At 34.3% G+C, this 27,756-nt stretch overlaps 1 protein-coding gene and 1 long non-coding RNA gene across 11 annotated transcripts in view; both read left to right on the top strand.

Moving 5' to 3' along the window:
* The window catches only part of PTPN13 (protein tyrosine phosphatase non-receptor type 13), a 206,338-nt gene that overhangs the window by 141,037 nt on the left and 37,545 nt on the right, over positions 1-27,756 (top strand). For 6 of the 10 annotated variants that reach the window (XR_004230157.1, XM_031942068.1, XM_031942073.1 and 3 more), the window contains 12 exons: positions 3,504-3,593; positions 3,899-4,006; positions 4,220-4,351; positions 6,581-7,044; positions 8,206-8,349; positions 9,882-9,975; positions 10,988-11,073; positions 12,050-12,200; positions 13,916-14,130; positions 14,231-14,329; positions 19,814-20,172; positions 27,262-27,442. Coding sequence is in view for 9 of the 10 variants with exons in the window: in XM_031942068.1 (XP_031797928.1) it covers positions 3,504-3,593; positions 3,899-4,006; positions 4,220-4,351; positions 6,581-7,044; positions 8,206-8,349; positions 9,882-9,975; positions 10,988-11,073; positions 12,050-12,200; positions 13,916-14,130; positions 14,231-14,329; positions 19,814-20,172; positions 27,262-27,442 (2,123 nt within the window). In the remaining variant the exon portion in view is untranslated. The remainder of the gene's footprint in view (positions 1-3,503; positions 3,594-3,898; positions 4,007-4,219; positions 4,352-6,580; positions 7,045-8,205; positions 8,350-9,881; positions 9,976-10,987; positions 11,074-12,049; positions 12,201-13,915; positions 14,131-14,230; positions 14,330-19,813; positions 20,173-27,261; positions 27,443-27,756) is intronic. The other 4 variants (XM_031942074.1, XM_031942069.1, XM_031942067.1 and 1 more) reach the window with 2 other exon arrangements.
* LOC116419837 lies at positions 21,664-27,046 on the top strand. Its single transcript, XR_004230158.1, has 3 exons — positions 21,664-21,982; positions 22,473-22,770; positions 27,016-27,046. It is a non-coding gene; the product is annotated as an uncharacterized LOC116419837 (long non-coding RNA).

The raw sequence follows: 27,756 nt of genomic DNA, 5'->3' as shown, positions 1-27,756 counted from the left end.
AAAGATGAAGGTAGTAGAGGCTAGAGATGACTATTTGTGGAATTGTATGATATGCTAGAAGGCAGATCCCATTCAAATTGGAGTACATGACAGCAAGGTCCCTTTGAACTCTTAACTTCTGTGGCTTTGTGTAATTCCAGGAAATGGAATGCATTATACAAATAGATCCTTGATTTTATTAATATTTCCCCCCAAATCTTGTAATTTAGGCATTATTTTAGAACCTGTACTAGAATAGGTGCTACATTAGTACATGCAGTCTTATTACCACCAAACATTGTGTAGCCTAAGTCTTAAACATCTCTCTCAAGAACAAAGAAAAGTGTTTCATTATCATCCCAAGATCATTCATTGTAATAAACTTGCATTTGGCTGCCTTTTAGTGTTGTTTATTATTACATTATTCCTTATAAATATTATTCTTTATTCTTCTTGATTTAATCCATATCATTTAATTATTGTGCAAGACTTTCCAGAGTTGGGATTCTAACCCAGATCCTTTTATTATAAAATCCAGTACTTAAAAAACAAAACAAAGCACTACCTCCCTTGCCACCATACTTGGGACATTTTCACCTATTATCTTTTGCAAAAAATGATTTTCCTTTAAAATGAATTATCCCAGAAGCTCACATAAAATTAACCTATCAGTTCTTTTAAAATAAAGTCAGAAGTGGAAATTTTACAAGTAAATGTGATTTTTTTTTGCTATTTTTAAAGATTGTTTATGGTATTGAATATTTAAAATCCACAGAATGAAATTTGATATATATTAAGATATTAATACAGCAAATCATCATACTCTTTATAGTTACTGGTCATAAATAAATTATCAAAAATATATTGGTCTTCACCAAAGAAGAGCTATAAGCTACTTTTGTGTGCCTTTCAATCTAAAGATTTTCATAGAGTTATGATTTATCAGTTGACATATATTTATTAAGTATCTTCTGTGTGACAAGAACTATGTTAAGTGCTGAGGTTATGAAAATAGATAAAAGACAGGCATGACCTCAAGGAGTTTACAATCTAATGAAGGAGACAAGCAAAGATATACAAAAAGGCTTTTGTACAGGATAAATAGGAAATTCTTAAGAAAGGGAAAACACTGGAATTAAAAGGGGTTGAGAAAGGCTTCGTATAGAAGGCAGGATTTTAGTTGAGACTTAAAGGAAGCAAAAGAGGTCAGTAGTCAAGGGAGGAGGCATGGGAAGCAACAGAAAATGCCCAAAGCCAAGAGATGAGTGTCTTGTTTGTAGAACCACCAAAGGCCAGTGTCACAGAATCATGGTGGGCAATAAGGTATACTGGAAAAATAAAGGGGAACTATTTTAAGAAGGGCTTTGAATGTCAAATATAACCTTTTGTATTTGATTCTAGAGGCAATGAATATTTTACTGAGTATGGAGATGTTGTAGTTAGACCAGCATTTTAGAAAGGTCACTTTGGTGGTTAAATGGAAAGTGAATTCTAGTGGGGAGAGAGACCAGAGGCAGGCAGACTTACCAGCAGGTTATTGCAGTAGTCCAGGCATAAGGTAATAAAGGCCTTCAGTAGAGTAGTAGCAGTGTCAGAGAGAGAAAGGAGCTTCTCAAAGAAAAGTTGTAAAGGTGAAATCAATATGTCTTGGTAACACGTTTGATGTGGGAGGTTAAGAGATACTGAAGAATCCAAGGTAACTCCTAGGTTGTGAGCCTTAGAAACTGGGAGGATGATGTTACCTTCTGCAATAATAAAGGAGATGAAAGGGATTTGGGGTGGGAGAGGAGAATAATGGACATGTTGAGTTCAAGATGACCACTAAGATCCAATTTGAAATGTTTAAAAGGCAGTTGGAAATGCAAGATTGGAAAATCAACATTGCGGTTAGGTCAGAATAAGTAGATTTGAGCATAATCAGCCTAAAGATGGTAGGTAATTGATTTTGTAAAAGCTAACAGAATCAACAAGTACAGTTATATAAAGGCAAAAGGCAAAAGAAAAAAAGACCCAGGACAGAACCTGAAAGGACACCTAAGGTTATAAGAGGTGATCTAGATAAGGGTCCAGAAAAGAACACTGAGGAGTCATCAGATAGGAGAAGAATCAAAAAAATGTATCTCAGAAATTTAGTGAGAAGAGAGAAGATAATCAGCAATATAAAAAGGCTACAGAAAGGTTGAAGAGAATAAAGATCAAGAACAGGACTTTAGATTTGGCAATTAAAAAATTATTGGTAACTTTGAAAACAACAGTTTTAGTGGATTACTGAGGTTGGAAAACATTACAGAAGTTAAAGAAAAAGAAGAGAAAGTAGAAGGCAGCTATTGAAGACTTCTTGGAGTTTAGGCTGGGAAGGGAAGAAGAGATGTAGGACAATAGTTGGCAGGGATAGAAGTAATTGAATTAAAAATATATGTTTATGTTTCTAAGTGGATAAATTTGTTAATGATTCTTTATTAATAAACACATTGCTGGGCTTAGTTTTCTGTGCAGTATTTATTTTAACATATTTATCTAGCTGAAAGAATGTTAAGTAGAAATTGAATTTAGATTCTCTTCTTGGTTGTTATACTACTACGTAGCTCAGTGACCCTGAGCATCACTTACTTTTTCTGTAATGAATCTGTAAAAATGGGAGTAATAATTGTCCAATTTTACTATAGTAAAGTGAAATGTGTACAAGTGCATTGAGAAAATAAAAAGCATTTGACAAATACAGATTGTCACTTTCTAATTTGGTAATATGCTAAAAACATGACTTAAATGTACAGATCCCTTGACCCATGTATTCTAATGCTAAGTATATACACTAAAGAGGTCACAAATTAAAAGAAAGATACCATATACAACAAAATACTTATAACAGCATTTTGGGAAGTAACAACAATTGGAAACAAAATAGATGCCTATTAATTTGAGGATAAATAAACAAGTTGTAGAATCTGTTTGGTGTGAATAATAACTGCACAATAAGAACGAATGAGTATTAAGTTGTTTTTTTTTTTTTAAACATGGAAAAACTTATGTGAACTGATACAAAGTGAAAAAAGCAGAACCAAGAAAATAATCTCTGCCATAATAGCCATAAAAATGAATAGAAAAACAATAAACAAAACTTAATTTAGGATCATTGGTTTACTTAAAGCCTCAAAGGTCATCTAGTCCAACCTCCCTTTTTATAGATGAACATTTTATTTATAGATCCCATGTCTTTAGAAATAACAATTCTGACTTTTAAATTGCATATAAAAGCTACCAACATATATGAGTATGTATGTGTGTGTAATGTATATATATATATACATTACACACACATTTATACTGCTAAAAACTGCAGGACTGTACAAGAAAATCTAATCAGATCAGACAATATACTTTAACAAGAGTTCTTTATAAGTAACTGAATGATGGATCCATTATCAAATCATTTTAATAGTTAAGTTGGAAGAAACTGACAAATGCAGCCTTGATACCTACCTTCACTCTGTATATTTTATTTTTAAAATGTGACTTTCCAATAGATGGCCTGCAAAAAAGATGGAGCATTGTGTCTTCACCAGAAAGGGAAATCACCTTGGTGAATCTGAAAAAGGATAACAAATATGACTTAGGTAAGTCACTGCAGGTGGTAATGGAGAGCTGGAGAGAATTTCATGAACAGTTTGAAAGGTTTTTAAGCCCCAAGTTATCTTTGGCAAGAGCTAATTATCTACAGAAAATGTCTAAATACCAAAGTAAATAGAGAATATCTTCATTTGTAATTTTCCATATGACAGGGATAACCTCTAAAGTAGACTTAGGAGCCATTCCTATTCGATGCCGAGACCGGAATTCTGAGTTTCAAGTAGCTAAACATGAGTCATTAGAAGCAGTAACAATTCTGAAAAGATTCTTTGAAAGTGCGTTTTTTTCTTAGGATTTCAGATTGTTGGTGGAGAGAAGACAGGAAAACTGGATCTGGGTGTTTTTATCAGTTCAGTAACACCTGGGGGACCTGCTGATTTGGATGGCTCCCTAAAGCCAGGTACTTTTTAGTGATTGATTATTTTACCTCAATGAGAAATAAAAACGACTGGTGCCATTATGCATTTTTATTCGAACTATCTATGGTACCTGTATAGGACAAAAGGAATTTAGTCAAAACTCTCTCTGAGAGGCAGTAATGAAATTTGTGAATGGAATTTCTTGTTGCTTAAAGTGCCATACTGCCAATAACTATGTATATTTCTTTATACAGGAGATCGTTTAATATCTGTGAATAGCATGAGTCTCGAAGGAGTTGGCTACAATGCAGCATTAGAAATTTTGCAGAATGCTCCTCAAGATGTGACACTTGTTATCTCCAAGCCAAAAGAGAAGATTTCCAAAGGTAATTTAATGAATTACTGTTAGTTATGTATTATTTTGTTAAATTTGCAAGTTTCAATATATTAAATCAATATACTGAATTTAAGAGTTTTTGAAGACATAATGATCTGCTTTGAGAATCCTAGCATTACAATAAAAATTTAATTAAAACAATTAATAGAACAAGGCATCATAACTTCACATAAATTATCAGCTTTTCTGTATATATGCCACAACAATATCATAAAAATAACAGTACTACCCAAAATTACTATCCTTCAGGTGGCATTCACTGGTTTCTTCCACACCTAGTGAAAATATCTTCCATCTACTTTATACCTCCACATGCACATACATACTCACATGTAAACAATGTATAATGTACATTGCTATTTTTACATGTTGTCTCCATAGGAAGAGAACAAGAGTTGTTTTTGTTTCTTTGTATCCTTCGTTCTTAGCACATTGCCTGGTATACAATAAACATTTAATAAATATATGTTGACTAACAGAGTTATTTATACAATAACTTTTCATCCAGGAGAATAAAATATCACGAAGATAAAAGAATTTTTTTTTTTAAATTGGGAAAGAAGGTGGCTCAGCAATACTGGATCTGAAATTATACTAAAAAGCAGTAATCAACAAAATCATTTGATACCCATTAATATAAAAGTTAATCAGTGGAATAGCTTAGATTCACAACATACAAAAACGGGTAAATATAGCAGTGTAGATTTTGATAAATCAAAGACAGTTTGCTAAATTACACATAAAATCAATCAGTGATTAAAATTTGAAGGAAAACAAGTAGGGAAATTTTGTAGCAAGTTTCTTGTGAACTTTTGGTTGGGTACTCTCAGATTTTTTTATGCATGCTATAGTTTTTCCAAATGGAATTTCTCTTGCCCAAACTTTCCTAAATTATGCATGCACTTTGACCCAGAAATATTTCTACTGGACATAGATCCAGAGATCAAAAGAGAAAAAGGTCCATTTTGTACAAAAGAAAAAAAAAATATGGCTTGTTGTGCATTACTTAGCACTAGCAATATTTTGGGTATGCTTTCATTTTATAAGGAGGGAGGAATAGGAAAACATAGTCAGACCCTGTGCTTTAGGAAGATCACTTGGGCAGCTGAATCGAAGATGGATTAAAGTGAGTTAAAAATTTATTGTATTATCCATATCACAACATTTTTATGAGAAGTAAAATAATCTCTGTAAATTATTATATAAATATAAAATTAAAAAATATTATGTTGCTATTTATTTTGTTTTATACTTTTAAATTTTGTGCTGTATGACAATATTTGGGGTTAGATTGAATCCCAGGAAAGATATCTTATATCTATTAGACATAATTCCATGACATCCTATACCTATTAAACATAGTTCCATTATGTTTAGAGGATTATACTGCAATCTGGGTCTCTTTTTGTGAATTCCAATATCAGTTTCTTAGTAGGATAGCAGTATTGGTATTTTAACTAGAAGTGGGAGTCTTTTTTTTTATTTTCTTAAATTGTTTTGATGTTTTGGTGATTTCAGTCACTTCCTAATAACACTTCACCCCTAAGTGAATTCTCCCTTATAACAAAGAATAAAATTATACAAAACAGATTCTACATTTACCACATCTGTTAGCAAATGCTTCATCTTGCACTTTATTCAGCCACCTCAATAATGAAAGAAGGCAGATATGTTTTATCATCTAAAGTCAAGATTGATTATTGAGTTCTGATCTCTGAGCTTGTTTTCCCTTACATTATGTCATTTTTTTGAACATCGTTCTTCATGTTCTACTTACATCATTTCCAACAAATCTTTCCATTTCAGAAAACCATTTTTGTTTTTAAGAGCACTATTATTTCCAAAATATGCTAGACTTTTACTTTCATAATGAATATGTCATTATGAACAGAATTTGTTCTTTATTATTTTGTTTATTAATAATGACCCCGCATTGTGGACTATATTTATGATCACTAGTTATTATTGGACAAAACTAAAACATATCAAGGAAGATTTATTTTGGTTGTTTGCGCTGGGCTATTTGAAGTTCTCAACTGTAAAATAAAATTTTGATATTAGCTTGTTTCCTTCTCATTTTTCTGTTGATAAAAAAGAAAGCAAATAAATATATTCAACGTTTAGTTTAAAAGCTGTTTATATGCTTGCTAATCAAATGAAATTTTTGCTCCTTAAATAAATGTAATTCTCAAATTCAAAAATTCATTTTTATTTTCAGCACCTTCTACACCTACATATCTTTCCAATAGGATAAAAAATTATGTTCCCAGGCCTTCTTCCATTAAAGACAATGATCTGGAATCTTCCTTAGAGGACCACCATCAGACACAGTGTTATCAGCGGCGTATCTCACTTTGTTCCTCTGCACTATCAGGGGGCCAAAAGGAAGGAAGCCTGAGTTCTCAGGATTCTAGGACTGAGAGTGCCAACTTGTCACAGAGCCATTTGAATGGCTTCTTAGTAAACCATTTGGGTGCCCCTGCCCAGCAGGAATTCCAGCATTCCAGCCCTTCTTCCTTGGCTGTGTCTAAACCAGCTGAGAAAAAACAGACCTCAAATGAGCACAACCAAAGCAAAGCTAAAAAGTTGGGCATTTCAGAAACCGTGGATTATTCTGACCGTGGGGATTCAGACATGGATGAAGCCACTTATTCAAGCAGTCAGGATCATCAAACTAAAAAGGTATAAGCTATTTCCCAGATACTTTCTATTAACACCAACCCTCCTCCCTCTTTTATACACTTCCAAAATCTCTTTTAAGTTCCTAAAAATTGAGTGTCCCATAGTTTGATCAAGGAGCACTTACTGCTTCTGGCAGAGCTATCTCTCATTAGCTACTTCTGTGGTCTGGAAAATGAGTATTTCTGCTAGGGAGACAGTGTGGTTAAGGGGAGTAAAATGAATAAGGCTTGAAATCAGAGGGCTAGATTTGAATCCTGATTTGTGGTGACTGTCACTTAACCCCCTCCAGCTTCAACTTCCACATTTGCCAAAAGAGAGGGTTGTTGTCAGTGATCTCTTCCAGCTCTCTCTGTGACCCTTAGATCTTCACCCACTAACTGCTACTGTTGTTTGCTGAAAGAAATAGGAAGCTTTGAGCACTAACCCTAGAGCATGTTATCTTAGACCGCTTGCAATGAGCTGCATTCTTATCCGCTTGCAATGAGCTGCATTCTTATGTAAACGGATAAGGAAGCTAAGGAAGACTGAAAGAATAAAATTCACTTTTATAATTTGGCCATTCAATTACAAAGGAGCTTAGACAGTACAAAATTTTACTCGAAGAATGAAACAAACATGTGCCCAAATGAAAAGAATGTTTTTAAACAACATATACTGTTCTAATGACAACACTTTGTAAGGATTCCAACAATATACAAACATATCTTCGGCTGTGTATTTTATATGAGGTAGATAAAATCCAGATATCTGTAAGAACACAATAAGAATTTAGACATAAAGACAAATAAAAAACTATGATGACATTTTAAAGTGTTTAAAACTTCTCTCAAACATTTTACAAACTGAAAACAAAGTAAATGTGAAATGGGTCATGGACTGAAATCAAAATCCTACATTCAAGTACCAATCTCATTCATGTCTGCTGGAATTATGACTTAAGGCAAGTCACCACACTCCTGCATTTCCTCATCTGTTAAATGATGGGATTGTACAACCAATGCTGATTTCTATGAATTTACTGTATCCCTTTATACCACATTTTGGCTTATTCTCCGCCCCCCTCCAAAAAAAAAAAAAAAAAAAACCATGAGATTCCTCCACTAAATCATACATTTTGACACAGAAAATCCCTTGTTTTTTGTTTGTTTTTTCTTTATTAAGGAGCCTTCTTCAATGAGTACTTCTACCAAAATGAATTTAAAAAAAAATTCTTCAGCACCTCCTAAACCTGGAGATATCTTTGAAGTTGAACTGTCTAAAAATGATAACAGCTTGGGAATAAGTGTCACGGTACTGTTTGAAAAGGTTTTCACATGTTTTCTTTTGTTTTCCATTTCTAGCAGTAGAGTAATTTACACATTTATTGTGACCCACTTATTGAGTCTTCCCAGTTCTATTAAACTGAGGCATACTCGAAACCCTGGGTGGGGCAGAAGGGAGAGAGCCTCTTATTATTTTCTGTGGTCTAATTTTTGTTCTCCACTACCCAAGAAAAAATTGGAAAAATATTCCTTTTCCCCCCAAGAGTTTTATGGAGATTTAAATTCAGATTTGCTTAATCAAATGATGCCCTCAAAATCACTAATTATAATAAGCCACTTCCTGGAGTTTGCCTGTTTCTTGCCAAAGCAAAATATTACAGAAAACATTCTTTTCCTTATGCCACAAACCATTATCGACTGATTTCCATGTATACTTGTTCCTATGCATGCCCAGGATTTTATGAAGCAAACAAGACTATTTGTTTAATAAATCTTGTGTACAAAAATGAATATATAAATGTGAGCTTACAACCTTAGAATGTAAAGGTTTCCAATAATAAATATTTATTTCTAACTAAAGTAGTTTATAATTGTGTCTAAACTGTCTACAAAATTATTTTAAAATTCCATAAGAATGGTAAAAATAGATTTTAACATTTGTAGATTAGATATTTAATACAGCTCCAACTGTATCAGAATTAATTTTAAAACAATTTGTAAATATTGCATAAAGAATACTGATATATAAATATTAAAAATTTTCATTAGAAGAAGAAACCCAATTTAATAGCATGTTTAACCATACTTAAACTTTACTCTGTCCTTTCACTTTCGCCCTTCATTTACATTGAATTATCTGCCTGTGTTGTAGAAGCAAATAAAAGCCACATTTTATTATAGTAAAATGAACTAATTAGGTTAATTTCATGTGCAATATTTGGAAACTTCTCAATCATAGACATTCAAAATAGAAGAGTCAATGTTTACTTTCAAGGATATTACTTAGGATATTTGACCTGATTATAACAAAAATATTCAAAGTAATAATAGCATTTATAAGGTACTTTAAGGTTTGCAAAATGCTTTCCAAAGATTATCTTATTGGAGTCTCACAGTAACCCTGGGTTGATTATTGTGGTTATTATTCCCATTTTACAGATGAGAAAACTGAAACAGGCAGAGTCTGTAAATTATAGCAAGAGTAAAAGTCCATTGTTCTTGAGAATACTTTCAAATAGTCACAAGCAGAAACTAATCTTGCATGAATGTATTTCTGACTGCATTCCTCTGTAATCTCATTCTTAATGCATGATATAAACATCCAAAGAACCAATCTCCCTGAAGAAATAAACTCACTATGTGACAGGAAGCTTAGAGTATTCTGGTTTGAAGAGAGTTTTGCCTAACTCCACATTATCAATATGCTAGAGGTTTGGGATTGTCATTTTCATTTTGGAAGTCACTGTATGTGCTGAATTCAAGATGCTTCCTTTGATTGAGATCATGCTTTTTGAATCTTATGAAGGTTTGAATGGGATTGTGGGATTTCTTATTTTTGTGCTTTTTTCCACTTAGGGAGGAGTAAATACCGGTGTCAGACATGGTGGAATTTATGTGAAGGCTGTGATTCCCAAGGGAGCAGCTGAGTCCGATGGTAGAATTCACAAAGGTAAGTTCCACTGTTTTTTTCTCTATTACATATATAAGAAATGAAACAATAAAATTAATATAGACCGTTTAATTCACAATATAGAAGGGAAAAAAATGTATTAAAGCATAACAGTCAGGAACAATCTTGATGCTATTATGGAAATTTTCTTAGTCCCAGCTTAAAGTCCAGTTGTAGAGCATTTTGATTTTAAGTTTTAAATTTGTCACACAGCGATTGCCCTGATTCAGTTTCACAGAAAAAGACAAAGACTGTAACTTCTAACAATACTGGCCATGGTCAAATGTGTTTTCACCAGGAAACATTTTTTATTTCCTCTCTTAGTATCTCTGTTTCAATTGCATATGGTCTCTTCTCATGGTTTGGACCAACGCTTCAGTGTGTTTGTTGGGGCCGTGTTTCCCACCAACCTAGTTATGCAAGATTTTTTGTTTTTCAGTGGTGTCCATCTCTTTATGACCCCATTGGGGTTGTCTTGGTAAGGATCTCCAATTGGTTTGCCATTTCCTTACCCAACTTATTTTATAAATAAAGAAACTAAGGCAAACAGGGTTAAATGACTTGCCCAGTGTCACACAGCTAGTGAGTTATGTCAAAATTGAATTCATGAAGATGAATATTCCTAATTCCAAGCCCAAGCTATATCCACTGTACCAAGTATCTGTCCTAATTATAGAAAAAGTGGAGTTTAAACTTGGTTTAAAAACATATTGGTGGCAATTAACTAGGTGATCTTGTAGTTATGGTTTTCTTGAAAAAAAATTTCCATGCAGTATTTTTGAAAGGTTACTGTATGTAATGCACTCAGTTAGCTGGGCTTTGAAGTCAAGAGGACCTGAGTTCAAATTCAGCCTCAGACATTTGGTACTAGATATGTGACCCTAGACAAATCACTTAATCCTGATTGCCTCAGTCCTCAGTCCCTATCTCCACCCTAAAAAGCTATCATGTGGCATAAAAGTTACCAAGTTTCTCAATTATTGCCAAACTATTCTTTCTTTCTTATTTTAAGGTGACCGTGTTCTATCTGTTAATGGAGTTAGTTTGGAAGGAACTACGCATAAACAGGCTGTGGAAGCATTAAGAAATACAGGGCAGGTAATGTATGCTTTTTCTATTTATTAAATTACCAGAGGAATACAATAAAGAAACACCAAACTCTGTGAGTTTGTATAATTTGTCAGCAAATCTGGCAGACAATCATTTTCATATTTTTTCCACTTATTTCTTCTTCTAGCTTATGGTCAAACATGGTAAGTATGCATTCTGAATTGAAGAATAGGATGTTACCTTTCTAATTTTTCATCTTAACCCAAAGCTAAGAGCTTCATGAAGAAATTTAAAATGCAAACATATATCTCTCAGTTTTCAGTTATATTAATAAGCATGACAGCAATTTAGAAGTATTCTTTTTTAAAACAGCTGTTAGGAAGCTTGGGCTATTGTAACATTAAGTATTTTGATGCATTTTTGGTACCTATAGGATATCTGAGATTTTTACACATATATTTTGATGAAAAATATTAGAGAAATTGAATTGTTTGTTTGAGACTTTGTAGCAAGTCATTATAAAGCCCAGAATGAGACACCAGTCTTTAAAATGTCACTATAACCTCCTTTATTGTTCATTTTCTGCCTCCATCTTTCTGGTACTCAATTAAAATCCCTCGTAATGAAAATAACCCTGGATTTTCCACTGTGGTACCTGTGACCTACAACCTATTCCAAGCCTTGCTAAGTTGGAAAGAATTTTAACATGGACCTTGTGACATTGCATGTCTGCTGTCTGAAGTCTGGTTTAGATAGACTTATTACTAAGTTGACTACAGAGTGATCAAATTTTTTACTACAGCATTTCAAAGAAACAATTTTCCAAGACATAGGAAAATTTCAGCCTAATCATTTGAGGGTAGATAGAATATACAAGTTATTTCATTCATGGATATAAAGGATGCAGTAAAGTAAGTAGTAATACCAAATTACTTTTAAACTGTCATTCCCAGAAAGCCATTGGGAAAAATGTTTTCTTCTCTTTAATCTTAATTTACCAACGTACTACATTTTTTTTTTCTAGGTAGTCCATCTCTTGTTAGAAAAAGGACAACCCCCAACAACCAAAGTACATGCACCAGTGACTCCCCAAGGAACTCTTCTAGAAGAGACTGCCCTAGAAAAATCCATGAAAAAACCTGCCAACACCAAAGACTATGATTTTGTTACTGAAGGTCAGTCCTAAAAGAAATTATTACCTCATTCTTCCTTTTCAATGGTTTTAGTTCATGTTATTTATGTATAAACAGAAATATATACCAACACAGTCTTATTATATTTGTTTATATATCTATTGTCATTTTCACTTCACCTAATTATAGTTTGAGAAAGGTATAGAGTGGCTGGGGGACCCACCTCTGCCCCATACTGGCTATGAAAAAGGACAATTTCTTGGTGACCCAAGCACTTAACTCTCAGATATTATAAATCTAAAATCCAGTCTCTGTTGGGAAAGACAGTTTATTCATGAAGCATTTCCTATAATGAGAAAATCCAAAGTTTAGTGGGAGATAAAAACAACTGAGGAGCTTTTGTACAAATTAGAGTGGTCAACCCATTCCCTGATGATGCAATTATATGGAGTTATAAATTAAAGTTATATAGCTAATGTTTCATAGAATTGCCTCATATATTTTGGAATTCTCAGTGAGATTTAATGAAGAAAAAGTTATATGTGTAATCAGTTGCGGGCAGTAAAAATGGGTTCATAGTATCATATGTTTAGTAGCAGATCTTGGATTTAAATCCACATCTTCTCAACTCTTAGCATAGTGGTATTATTTTAGTACTTTTTGAGAACAAAGTATAACAACAATATTGCTTTCAATTCAGTACTCATTTCATTTTTCTTCCATTTGTTTCTCTAACCTAGACATTTAGTTTTTAATTTTCCATTCACTTAAATTTCATGAAATCTAAATTAGAAGAAAGTAATAACTCTTATTTCAGCAGATTATTGGTTAAGAATACATGACTTTGCCAGTTACTTCACAGCCTCATTCTTTTTTTTCAATGTTTTATTGATATTTTTTACACCACTATTGTTTCTCAGTGAATCCCTCCCTCAGTGCCCCCAAATCCTCCTCATAACAACGACAGTAATTCCATGAAACAAAAGGTCACAAACTGCATGTGACAGCATATAAACCCATGCTGCACCATAGCTTATCACCTCTAAGTTGAGATCATAGACTTATAGGAAGTATTTATATTTTTTCAATCAATTTTTTTCTAGTCTTTTGCTTCCACAAAAGTGTTTTCATGAAGAGTTAGCTCTCATTCATTCTTTAAGAATATTCAACTGTGGTTTTCCTGGTTGGTTTTTTTATTGTTCTGTATTTTCACTAATTTTACGAGTCAAACAGTAGTTACTTAATGTTTTTAGAATGCAACTTTAAAATATAAACTCAGTTCCTTGATTTTTATTCTATAAGTGCTTTATGTTCTTTTTCACCATCTCTGCTTTGTTCTCTTTAATGGTTTTCCCTTCTCCTTTTTTTCCTTTCAAAACCTTTTTATTCAGAAGACTTAGCCCAGAGCTTGAAACATAAGAGGCAGTGAAGACATGCTTATTGACTTTGCACAAAATAAACTGTTTTGAAAAATGCTTCATTTTCTCTCTTTTTTTTCAGAATTTTGCTTTTTAAATTATTTATTGGACCTCCATAGCTACTATATTTCCAAATGATCTTTGGAAGTATATAAATATTCACTTGTTTCTCTTAGCATAAAGATAGATTTAGGATCTGAGTGAGCACTGGCTTACCCTCAATAAGAATGGGTGCTACCTCAGTAAAGGGGAGATAAATTAGTAAAATAGCATTATACTTGAAGATTTTTTAATGTCTCAGATACATGAAAAGTACCCTTTATATTTTTTCTCTTGCAGACAACACATTTGAAGTAAAATTACTGAAAAATAGCTCAGGTCTAGGTTTTAGTTTTTCCCGTGAAGACAATCTCATTCCAGAGCAAATGAACGCAAGCATTGTAAGGGTTAAAAAACTGTTTCCTGGACAGCCAGCAGCAGAAAGTGGAAAAATTGATGTTGGAGATGTCATCATTAAAGTCAATGGGGCTTCTCTGAAGGGACTCTCCCAGCAGGTAAGTAGCAAACATGCGGCCCTTGCAACACTGGCATTTCAGAATGATAACACAATGCTTGTTGAACTATATTTTAATTTTTCATCAATATCCCCTTTAGGACGTCATTTCTGTTCTCAGGGGAACGTCCCCAGAAGTCTCTTTACTTCTTTGCCGACCTCCACCTGGTACACTGCCAGAGATAGATGCATCCGTTTTGGTAAGCTCTGTGACTTGGAATTTTTCATTTTTAAGGAAATTAAAAATGTAACTATTATAGTTCAGTTGAATTATTTTATCAATGATCCATAATCCAGTCTGTAGCCTTGAGTTTCTTCATCTTTAAAAAATTAAGTGTTCTACTAAGTGTGCTTTGAAGTCCCAGGAATATATAACATAGGCATGAAATTCCATAATCAAAAACTTGAAGCTCTACTTCATTAATGCAATAGCCAAAGATTCTATTGCATTGATGAAGTAGAGCTTTAAGTTTTTGATTAGCCAAATTGTTTCTTACTGTTACTTATTACCAAAGAGATTTCTTTGGTTCTGTCCTATCAATAAGAATCTCAGAACTAGAAATGATTGATATCATCTCTTCCTATTTCTTCCTTCTAGACACTATACATGTTTATTGGTACTATATTTTTAAAGATCTCTGGAAAAAGAATTTGGCATTGATTGCTACTTATCCACATAGCCATAAGTGAGTTATCAGAAGCCTGATTTTGGCTCATTTCTTTAAACATGGATTTGATTTAGCTAACATTTAAGTGCCTAGTTCATAAAAATAGAAAGATAAAACAATGAGTTTGAGGATGGCACAGACTACAATCTGGGATTTCAAGAAGGAGAAACATCTAACAGCTTTACAATGGTGGAGTGGTTATTTAAGCTATAAGAAAGACTTCCTATAGAATCCTGCTCCTGCAATGAAACTAGAATGGAATTAGGGCTTCTAAGACAACCAGGAGGGATAGAGGCAGTGTGCTGCAGGCATGCATAGCAGCCTGGGCAAAAGCAGAACCAAAAACCGTGTCACGTTTGGGGAGCAATTGGTAAGCTAATTCATCTGGAAAATAGTATGTAAAGCAAAAAGATAGGAAATGATTTTAAGAAAGTGGGTGCGAGCCAGATTGAAAAGGGCTTAAAATGCCCAGCTACATTCCAGCCAAAGTGGCTACCTAAGCAGAGGCAAACCACCCAACTCCCTACAATGAGTGACTTCTTCTACCCCAGAATGACAGATGAATTCAACTAATAGTATACTGACAATAGAAAGGAGGCCCATTGGCAAAAGCAAACAAGCCCATACCTTTCAAGTGCAAGAAGAAATAGATATAACCTAGTTTTTATCTTAGAGCAACAAAAATGGAGGACTTCCCCAAGAAAGTTCCAAGGTGATTATAAACCCCCAGAAATTTTGGAACTTTGGAAGCCCTAGAGAGCAGTAGAGATCAATGCAAGCACAGCTTGGACTAGCATACTCAGCAATGAAGTCTCTAGCTTAGCTTCTCATCTTGAGACACTATACCTTGAAATCCAGTGCTCTGAACCTCAAAAATCCAAGAGAAGCTAAAAAGTCTAAATGAGACCACGATCAGAAGAGCAGCAACTGTCTCAGTACAGTGACTAGAACTGGAGAAATTGAATAAATCAGACACACCACCTAGTATTTTTAATAATAGCTTTTAATTTTCGAAATACATGGAAAGATAGTTTTCAGTATTCACCCTTGCAAAACCCTGACTTCCAAGTTTTTCTCCCCTCTTTGCCCTTACTTTTCCCCCAGACAGCAAGCAATCCAGCTATAAGTTAAACAAATGCAATTCTTCTATACATTCTTTATATACATATACATACATCTTCTATACATATATGTTTATCATGCTGCACAAAAATAAAATCAGATTAAAAAAGGAAAATAATGAGAAAAAAAAAAAGCAAGGAAAGAACAAAAAAGACTTAAATACTGTGTTGTAATCCACATTCAATCTCCATAGTACTCTCCCTGGATGTAGATGGCCCTCTCCATCACAAATCCATTGGAATTAGCCTGAATCACTCCATTGTTGAAAAGAGCCACGTCCCTCAGTTGATCATCACATAATTTTGTTGCCAATGTGTATAATGTTCTCTTGGTTCTACTTAGTTCATTTAGCATCAGTTCATATAAGTCTCTCCAGGTCTTTCTGAAATCATCCTGCTGATTGTTTCTTATAGAACAATTATATTTCATTATATTCATATTTGATAATTTCTTCAGCCATTCCCCAACTGATGGGCATCCACTCAGTTTCCAGTTCCTTGCCACTACAAAAAAGGGCTGCTACAAATATTTTAGCACATTAGCACATTTTCCCTTTTTTATTATCTCTTTGGGATACAGACACAAATGGAACTGCTGGATAAAATGATATTGCAGTTTGATAGCCCTTTGGGCATAGTTCCAAATTGCTTTTCAGTATGGTTAGATCAGTTCACAACTCTACCAACAATGTATTAGTGTCCCAGTTTTCCCACATCCCCTCCAACATTTATTATTATCTTTTCCTATCATCTTAGCCAATCTGAGATACCAACTAGTATTAACAACTATAAGCAAAGACTCAAAAGAAAAGATGGATTTTTCACAGTTAGAAGAAATTAGGAAAAGATTTGTAAAATGAGAAAAAGATCTGGAGGAAAGAATTTTTGTGGGGTTCTCTTACAAGGGAAAACGATAAACTACACCCAAGTTTTTGGAATCCCTTAAAATTGGAAAAATTGTAGATTCCATGAAATAGCAAAAAAAAAAAAAAAAATGGAACAAAACTAAAAGAAGTAATTAAACCATCTGATCTTTTTTTAAACTGATCTAGAAAACATGTCACAGAGAAACAGTTTGAAAATTATTGGACTCTCTAAAAGTCATGATTTACACACACACACACACACACACACACACACACACAAGAAAACTATAACATATACTATGTTGAGAAATTTCAAATGAAAACTTTAAAGATACCTGAGAACCACAGGGCAAAACAAAGTTACAAAAAAATCTACCAATGACCTCTTTAAAGGAATCATTGAAAGGAAAAAAGTCCCAGGAACTTGTCACCAACATATAAAGAAGAATTCTATTCTAGTGAAGAAATATTACAAAAGCATCTAGAAAAAAACATTTCAAGGACCAAGGAATCAAGAGTAAGAATCCCACAAGCCCTGACAGCTTTTATTTTTACTAAAATGAAAGAAGTTCTTTAAATAAAAGTATTCTAATAGTATACTTTTACAAGAAGTGCCTTAGGTAGAGCTCTAGATAGGATGCTATGCTTGGAATCAGGAAGACTCTTCTTACTGAGCTCCAAACTGTTTTCACACTTAGTAGTTGTGTGACTGTGGGTGAGACACTTAACCTCATTTGTCTCAGTTTCTTCATCCATTAAATAAGCTGGAGAAGGAAATGCCAAACCAGTATCTTTACTAGGAAAACCCCAAATGGGGCCATGATGAGTCAGATGAAAATGGCTGAATAATAGTCTTACAACCAAAATTAATTTCCCCTATAAAGCTGAGTATTATTCTTCAAGTAGAAAATGGATATTTAATAGAAGAACAAACTTTATATTACTGCTCATGAAAAAGCCAGCGCTGCGTAAGAACTTAGTACAGATGATGCAACACTAATGATCTATGGCAGGGAAGAAACAAAGATCCCTTCAAAACTTTTATGTTTTTCAAAGGATTTTAAAGAAAAGAAATGTGCTTTTGGAAAATAGGAATAAGGGGATGGAATTTCTATTTTTCACAATTGGGAATATGTGAAAAAAGTATATGAACATGGAAGAAGTGATAGAGTGAGCGGGTATCAAATGAACCTCATCTGAAACAAAAAAAGGAAGATTGAATTCATTCACACAAACAAATACCGAGTTTGCGCGGTATTGCAACAAAGCAACTCAACAAAAAACAAGCAGTGACAAAGGATGTGTGTGGCAAGAGAAATATAAGGAAGAGAATATCACAAGCAAACAAACTTCCAGATCCTGAAAGGCTGAGGAAATGGAATGGGAAATAATTTAAGGGAATGCCTATCATTGGGCAATGGTTCAAATGAACAGTAGTCTAACACTAATGGAATATTATTATATCATCAGAAATAAAGAAAAAGCCTATTAGGGAGGATCTTAGGTAGTGTGACCTGTTATAGAATAAAGTCAGAAGAACTGGAGAACAATTAAAGCAACAACATTGTTTTTTTAAAAAAATAATAACTTTGAAAGTCTTAAGTACTTTGATTGAATATAATGACCAACCACGTCCCCTTGTATACCTCTGTTGTATTTATTCACCTTCAGACAGAGTGTGGGGGATTCAACTGAAATTCTACATTTTTGGAGGTATGGCTACTTTGTAGATTCATTTTACTTGTTATAATTATTTTTCTTCCTCCCAGTTTTTGTTATTTTTTTAATTGGTAAGGTAATTGGGGTTACCCAATTGCTCAGGGAAACATGGCTGCTAAGGATTAAATGTCTAAGGCCAAATTAGAACTCAGGTCTTCCTGTCTTCAGGGCCAATGCTCTATTCATTGTGCCAACTAACTGCCCCTTTTCTCAGTTTTTAAAGGGCACCTAATAAGGAAGGCTAAAAATTACAGAAATACTCATACCAGAAAAAAAGCTATTGAAACATTCTACTCATACATAGAAGAGAACAGAGAAAAGCATAAGCAGACAGGTTTTAAAATAATATATGGAATTGATCACATATCTGGGAAGGAGAAGAATAATAATGAAGTACATTTGCAATTCCATGTGCAATCTTTTTTTTTTTATGTTCTATTATTTTGTTGTTATTCAGCTGTTTCAGTCACGTCCCAATTCTTCATGATCTCATTTGGGATTTTCTTGGCAAAGACAATGGATTGATTTGCCATTTCTTTCTCCAGCTCATTTTATAGATGAGGAACTGAGGCAAAGATTTAAGTGACTTGTCCAAGATCATACAGATAGTAAGTGTCTAAGACTAGATTTGAGTTCAGAAAGACTCCCTAAATGGCACTCTATCCACTACTGCACACAGCTGTTCTGCTGTGCTCCTTTTGTTAGTGTTATGAATGGAAAATAATTTTTGTTAAATTCCCAGCCCAGGAGTTTGTATTTATCTAAATAGGAAGCTACTAAAGATTTTTGAATATGAGAATTCGTTGTCAGACCTTAAAAATTATCGAAAACCATTAGAAAAAATTTTTCATGTCTTTGAAAAGACTGGAGAACTGAGAAATTAACTGAGAGGAGGTACATAATCAAGTATTATTGTCATACATTTTATATGTAAAAAACTAAGGCTCAAAGAGATTGTAACTACCTAGCACATAACCTAGCACTTGACCCTATTTTCAATTAAGCTCAATATTTTTCTATCACATTGAAATAAAGCCATAGGAAGAGACAAGGATATCCAACTAAATATAATAGCTAAAATTTTAATTCTTAAATATACAAAATTACTAGCATGATAGGACAGTGTTTTGTTTATTCTAGGAATGTCATTTGGGATATATCTATGAAAAATAATATCATAATTTGCATTTTAAGGGAATATGGTGACTTTGATAATGCCACTGGGCAAAATGTTATATAAAGAACACAGCAATTTATCTAATAAATAAGTGTTCACTGTAATAGGTGACAGTCTTCTTTCTCTATTGCAGACTCCTATTCATTCTCCAATGCAGATATTTCCAGACAGCAAGAAAGAAGCCCATCAACCATCACATGGGGATCATGGCACCAGCTCAGATGAAAATGAAATGTCGGATAAAAGCAAAGAACCATTTCACTCCCTTTCTAGGAGGGATAGCTATGGTTACAGCAGTGGAAGTGGGGAAGAAGATTTAGCAATCACTCCCACTCAGATAACAAACACTAACTGGAACTCACCCTCTCATCAGACTCTGAGTAATGTGGTTTCAACTGTGAACAGTCGATATGAAACAAGTGGCCAGGAAGAAGTCGCCTCTACCATGTTTTATTACCCTCAGGAACCACCCAGTAGGCCAAACTATGACAGGTATGATCGATATTTTTACAACATGTTCAGAGCATTTTATTCTCGTTACAATTAACAACCAGAGAAATATTTCTTTCATGTTTCTAAGAACAAGATGTGTCTATCTGGATGGCTAGTTACTACCTGCCTTTCTGGACTGATTCAACAAAGCAATAATTTCTATAAACCTTTGTTATGTCCTATCCCCAACTTGGTTGAATTTCCTGTTTAATATGTTCCTTTCAGCTTAACCCATAGAACCAGAATATATTCATATAGGCATGAAATAACAAAACTTTCATTTTCCCAGCCCTATCACAAAATTACTACCGAAGAACTAAATCAATGATTTTCATTTTCTACTTCCTTTTTGTCTTTTCTTCCTTTTCACATTTCAGTATGAACTGGACCTTTGGCTTCTCAGGAATATTTATAATCTAATTATTATTACAAAGCAAAAATATATACCTTGAAATATATATACATATATGTATGTATGTATCTATATGACCAGAGTTAATCTGACTTGAGAATTTGTACAAGATAGAATGTTTTAAAAATGTAAATAATCAATCAACAAGTATTTAAGTTATTATTATATATTAGGCACTATTCTAAACACTGAAGTTATAAACTCTGTCCCAAAAAACTCTCAGTGTACTCAGGAGACAACAAGTAAACAACTAGGTATAAACAAACTAGTGTGTCATAGGGAAGACCCTGAAGTCAATCTGCAACAGAAAGGAATAGGATACAAGGACATGTAAGAGGATCTCCTTTGGCAAGGAGAAAGGTCTTATAGGTAAAAGAGCAGATAGTGCTGGATTTAGTATAAGGAAGATCTGAATTTAAATCTGGTCTTATCTCTGTAACTCAAAGTGACACACTAAAACATTGTGCATCAGTTTTCATCTGTAAAATAGGGCTAATAATAAGACCTAGTGGGGCAATTGGATGTGTGGTGGATTCAGGGGAACCTGAGTTCAAATCTAGTCTCAGATACTTGACATTGTGTAATCCATGGCAAATCACTTAACCGCAATTGCCTTGCCAAAAAAAAGAAAAAATAGTAGCTTCTTTTCAGAATTGTGAGAATTAAAAGAGATAATTTTTTTAAAAGTGTTCATGATTGTGATGTTATGGTGGTGTGAGACAAGAAAGGAGGAAATAGTAAGAAAGCCATTTGAATAATAAAAAAGGAGAAGAAAGATGAGAGATCCCTCAGCAAATGATCTCAATTCTTTCAGTGAGAAGATTTCTCAACTGAGAAAGAGTGGTGGGGATGGGGAATAGTGGGCAGCTTGAAGAGAAATAAAAAAAAGTTTGAAATGCCTTTGCTGAGTGAGACAGGGAATCAGGGAGGTTTAAAGGGACTCCTGACAAAGTAGCCAGGTCTGGAGTCTAAAAGACCTCTTTGTGATTTTAGATCTGACCTCCAGAGCTTACTAGCTATGTGATCCTGGACAAGTCATTTAACTCCATTTGCCTCAGTTTCCTCATCTGTAAAATGAGCTGAAAAAGATATGGCAAACTACTGTTGTATCTTTGCCCAAAAAACCCCAAATGGGGTCATGGAGAGCAGGACATGACTGAACCAACAAAGGGACTATTTTGTCACAATGAGGGCCTGGTTGGAGTTATGTAACATAAATTTGTAGTGGACTCAGCATAATTTCGAGGTTTTCTCCAGCTTCCTTCAGAAATAGGAGTGAAGCCAGCAATTGATGGGAGTAATCCAAGGCTGAGGCTTAGCAGGGCAGGAACAAGGATAGGAAAAAAGAGCAAGAAACTTGAGAGAAGAGGACAATGTGGTTAACTCCTTCACTGAGGGGTCAGGATGGGGAAGGGAAGAGAGGGGAAATCAGTGTAGGGTTAATGGACTGAGAAAGAACTTGGGGATGAAGGGATGAGCAAGTGGAGAAATGGAATGACAACATCTTGTGAACAGCTAAGGGAATTTCAGAGTTTCATGAACATAGACGTATTGAACTTATATGTGATGGCAAAATTAAGGTTATGGCCATCTCTATATGTAGCTGAGGTGGGGTGAAGGATTTGTTCATGGGAAATGAGAAAATTGAGGTTAGGGTGTTTGAAGAAGTATTAAAATAATACAAAATAATATTTATACTTAATTAATATTCTAAAAATTAATTTAAAGTACTTTATAATTATATTATAAATACATTTTTTATTAATAACATAATAGTAATGTCTACTGTATGCACCAGGTACAGTGCTAAGCATTTTACAAATAATATCTCATTTTATCCTTAAAACATCCCTGGAACATAGATGCTATTGTTATTCCCATTTTACAGTTGAAAAGACCAAGGCAAGCAGAAGTTCAGTGATTTAAGATCACAGTGTCTGACGTGAAATTCAAACTGAAATCTTCCCAACTCCAGGACCAGCTCTCTATCCACATTGCTACTTAGCGTCCTCAAATGTATGTTGAAATCCCCAAATTAGGACAGGAGTTAGGGAGGACAGACTGAGCGAAGTACAAAACTACTTGAGAATAAAAGTGGATGTTGGTATTCACCAGCCACCAGACTCTTGATTGATAAATATGGATTGAGTGAACTTGCAAGGAGGAGAGCATCCTGCTGAGTGATGGTAATAAAGGCAAGAACCTGGAAATGGCAGTGGGGAACAAGAAGTATTCTTACTCTTGGACTTTAACATTTGAGGTAGGGTCTTGGAGGAAAAATATAGCAGTGTTGGAAATGATGGCCAGGAAGCAGAAGTAGAAAAGGGTTTAAGATGGAAGCAGGTTTGTTGTTTATGGAGCAAGCATTCCTGAGATTATAGTGAACATGGGGCAGAGAGAGAGGAGGTTGGGGGGGGGGGGAGGCGGAATAAGGATCAAAGGAGCAGGCTGTGGAGTAGCAGAACACAGAATTTGGAAAAATAAGGAGGAGGTGTTTTAGGAGTACTGGGAGTAGAAGGGGACGACTACACAAATAGCACCACTGTGATGGTGTTTTAACATGCAATTTTAAGTAGAAACAAAGGGGAAGCAAGTATCTTCTCCATCAAAAGCTAATCCCATTCATTATGTGATGATCAACTATGATGGACTTGGCTCTTTTCAACAATGACTTGTAATAGAAAGAGCCATCCACATCCAGAGAGAGAAGTAACTGTGGAGACTGAATGTGGATCAAAGCTTAGTATTTTCACCGTCTTTGTCATCTGTTTGCTTGATGTTTTTTTCCTTTCTCATTTTTTTCCCCTTTTGATCTGGTTTTTCTTGTTTAGCATGATGATTATGGAAATTTGTTTAGGAAGAATTTCACTTTTTTTTAACCTGCCCCACCCACTGTCTTATTTTTTATTACCCCTTACCCCTTTCTCTTACCTTTTTTCTGATGTTTCTGCCTTATCTGTCCTGACTCTCCTTTTTCTTTCCTCTTTCTCCTCCTACTTCTTTATAGGATTAGATAAATTTTTATAGCCAACTGAATAAGTTATTCCCTCTCTGAGCCAAAACTGATGAGCTCAAGCTTCAGACAATGCTTATCCCCCTCCCATATTTCCCTGGATTGTAATAGGTTTTTTATACTTCTTTATGTAATCAAATTTTCTCCTTATACCTCCCCTTTCCTTTTTTTCCAGTACAGACCTTTTTTCCACCCTTTCATGTCTTTTTCTTTGAAGTCACCACATCAGAGTCCATTCACAACCATACCCTCAGTCCATGTAATGACCCCCTCTGTCTGCCCTGTGACAAATACAGTTCTCAAGAGTTACAGATATCATTTTCCCATCTAAGGATGTAAACAGTTTAACCTTTAAATATTATATATATATTTCCCCTTGTTTACCTTTCTATGCTTCTCTTGAGTCCTGTGTTTGTAGATTAAATTTTCTGTTTAGTTCTTGTTTTTTTCAGTAGAAATGATTGAAAGTCTCTCCATTGAAGCTCCATCACCTTCCCTGAAAGAGGATACTGGGTAGTTAATTCTCAGTTGTAACCCCAGGTGCTTTGCCTTCTGGAATATGGTATTCTAGGCCTTCTGATCCTTTGTTATAGAAGCTGCCAGATCCTAGGTAATTCTGATTGTTGCTCCTTGATATTTGAATTGTAGTTGTCTGGCAGCTTGCAGTGTTTTTTCCTTGAGATTGTAGTTTTAGTTTCACAACAATGTTCCTTGGGATTTTCCTTGTGAGATCTCTTTTTGAAAGTGATTGATGGATTCTTTCTTTTTTTTTTTTTTTTAAATACTTTTTATTTACAAGTTATATGCATGGGTAATTTTACAACATTGACAATTGCCAGACTTTTTGTTCCAATTTTTCTCCTCCTTTCCCCCACCCCCTTCCCTAGATGGCAGTATGACCAGTAGATGTTAAATATATTAAAGTATAAATTAGCTACACAATAAGTATACATGATCAAACCATTATTTTGCTGTACAAAAAGAATCGGACACTGAAATATTGTACAATTAGCTTGTGAAGGAAATCAAAAATGCAGGTGAGCAAAAATATAGGGATTAGGAATTCAGTGTAATGTTTCTTAGTCATCTCCCAGAGTTCTTTCACTGGGTATAGCTGGTTCAGTTCATTATTGCTCCATTGGAACTGATTTGGTTCATCTCATTGCTGAAGATGCCCAGGTCCATCAGAAGTGATCATCATATAGTATTGTTGTTGAAGTATATAATGATCTCTTGGCCCTGCTTGTTTCACTCAGCATCAGTTCATGTAAGTCTCTCCAGACCTTTCTGAAATCAACCTGTTGGTCATTTCTTCCCGAACAATAATATTCCATAATATTCATATATCACAATTTATTCAGCTATTCTCCAATTGAGGGGCATCCATTCAGTTTCCAGTTTCTGGCCACTACAAAGAGGGCTGCCACAAACATTCGTGCACATACAGGTCCCTTTCCCTTCTTTATGATCTCTTTGGGATATAAGCCCAGTAGTAACACTGCTGTATCAAAGTGTATGCACAGTTTGATAACTTTTTGTGCATAATTCCAAATTGCTCTCCAGAATGTTTGAACGTATTCACAATTGATGGATTCTTTCAATGAATATTTCCCCCTCTATTTCTAGAATATTGGGGTAGTTTTTCTTAATGATCTCCTGAAGAATGCTATCCAGGCTCCTTTTTTGGTCACGGCCTTCAGATAAATCAATAATTTTTTGATTGTCTCTTCTGGATCTATTTTCCAGAGTGGATATTTTTCCAATGAGATATTTCACATTTTCTTCCATTTTTTTCATTCTTTTTAGTTTGATTCTTGCTTTTTTGTTTGCCTTTTCTTTTTCATAGCTTTTCCCTTTTGTTCTGATTTTTCTTTTACAACGTAACTCAAAAAGCTATTAGTCTCCATTTGCCCCATTCTAGTTTTTAATGTGTGCTTTTTTCCATTAACTTTTGTATTTCTTTTTCCATTTGATCAATTCTGTTTTTGAAGATGTTGTTTTCTTCAGTGAATTTTTTTTTTTTTTTTGCATTTGGCCAATTGTATTTTTTAAGTTTTCTTCAGTCAATTTTTTTCCTTCCTTTTCCGAACTGTTCACTTTCTCATGCATACCACCCATTTCCTTTCTTTTTTTTCTTCTTCTTTCTTTCTTATTTGTCTTTTAAAATCTTTTATGAGCTCTTCCAAGAAGCCTCTTTGGGCTTGAGACCAATTTGTATCACTCTTTTGAGATTTTTTCTGTGGACATTTTTTCTCATCAGAGTTGATCTTCCCTGTCTCCATAGTAGCTTTCTTTGGTCAAGGTTCTTTTCTGTTTCTTGCTGTTTTCTTTCCTTTTCTTTTGGTATTTCCTCTTTTGTTTTTTAATTTTTTTAATGGTTGAGCTCTGCTCCTGAGGTAAAGGAGGTGCTATCCCAATCTTCCTGTGCAGCTCTGTGCCTTGCCTTTGAGCACAGAAAGGCCCCTTGTGTTTGTAGGAGGTAGCTTTGCCTGATTTTTTTTTTCAGGAAACAGCCTGGTTCCCCAGAGTTTGCCTTCTGAACTGGGACTGGAAGCTGCCCTACTGTTCTGTTCCTCTACGGAGCCAGGCCTGAGGGTCTTAGTTGCTGATTTGCTTAATTGCTGATTTGCTATAATTAAGACACTGGCTTTCCCAGAATCAGTCTGAACTGAGCTGAACACCCTTTTTACCCCAATGAGACTGACCTTTCTTGAAGTTTTTCCAGTCTGTCTTAAGCTGGAGAGTAGTTTCATTCCATCAAGACACTGTTCCAAGGCTTGGTTTCATGAGTTTTTTGAGGGAATTTCATGTGTTTAACATATTGGATTGCTTGCTGTCTAAGGAAGGGAGAAAGAGGGAGAAAAATCGAACACAAGGTTTTACAAAGATGAATATTGAAAACTTAGCATGTATTTGGAAAAAATACTATTAAAATAGTTAAGCTTAAATGTTTCATAGAATTTCAGAGTTGGATGATGCTTCAGAGCTTATTTCATACAACTGGTACAGGACTTCAGTATTTCGTATTCATCATGCTACATATCAAGTACTTGAATTTATTTAAAATCTTTTTACTCATGGGTTTTTGGGCATGCTCTCTTAATTCATTAGATTCATATCTTGAGTTAAGAGTTAAGGTGTTAATTATGATAGACTTAGCTCTTCTCAGCAGTACAGTGATCCAAGACAATTCCAATAAGACTTGGGATGAAAAATGCCATCTACAACCAGAGAGAGAACTATGGAGACTGAATGCAGATTGAAGCATACTATTTTTACTTTTTGTTTGTTTGCTTGCTTTTTCTTTCTCATGGTTTTTCCCCTTTTATTCTGATTTTTCTTTTACACATAAGTAATGTGGAAATGTTTAAAATGATTGTACAAATATAACCTATATTAAATTTCTTGTTGTCTTGAGGAGGAGCGTGGTAAAGGAGGGAAAGAAAAAAAATTGGAATTCAAAATCTTAGAAAAACAAATGATGAAAACTATCTTTACATGTAATTATAAAATAAGATACCACTGAGTAAGAAAAAAAAAAAAAAGGTAAGATGATACTTCCTAGCTGTGTGACCCTGGGCAAGTCACTTAACCCCAATTGCCTCAGTTAAAAAATAAAAAGGTAAGATGTTAGAAAATATTTGTTTGTATTTTCTCCCTGTAGCAATCCTCCTTCTCCTTTGCCATTGGAGATAGAACCTCTTCAAGGTGGCAGATTACAGTTGGATGTCTCCTCCAATTCAGTCGATAACAATTGTGTACATCATACTTCAGAACTCCCTACACAAGAAGACATGGCATGTCTGGAGAACAACCTAGAAAAACAACTTGAAGACTTTGAGCCGGTGAATTCTCTATCTTCTAAATTAAAATTTTCTTTTTTCTCAAGTCTGTTAAAGAGAAAATGTTTTTCACAGGAACAAAGACTATGGTTTGTTTTTTGAATAGGTTAAGAATAATAATACCAATATAGAATGTCTCTGGCTAACACACTGAACTTCTAAACTTGACAAATTGTTAAATTTTTTTGCAGACTTTTGAAGTGAACTAATGTATTGTTTCCCTCACCCTGTGATGCCATTTTTCATGTATAAAGGATACTCTTTACATTGTCATTTGCTTAACTTTATAAAAAGCTTTTCAAATTTATATTAATACC

Source organism: Sarcophilus harrisii, chromosome 6, assembly GCF_902635505.1.
Source record: "Sarcophilus harrisii chromosome 6, mSarHar1.11, whole genome shotgun sequence".
NCBI classification, from domain to species: Eukaryota; Metazoa; Chordata; class Mammalia; order Dasyuromorphia; family Dasyuridae; genus Sarcophilus; species Sarcophilus harrisii.
The sequence above is the reverse complement of the archived record's forward strand: the minus strand, read 5'-3'. Positions and strand labels throughout refer to the sequence as shown.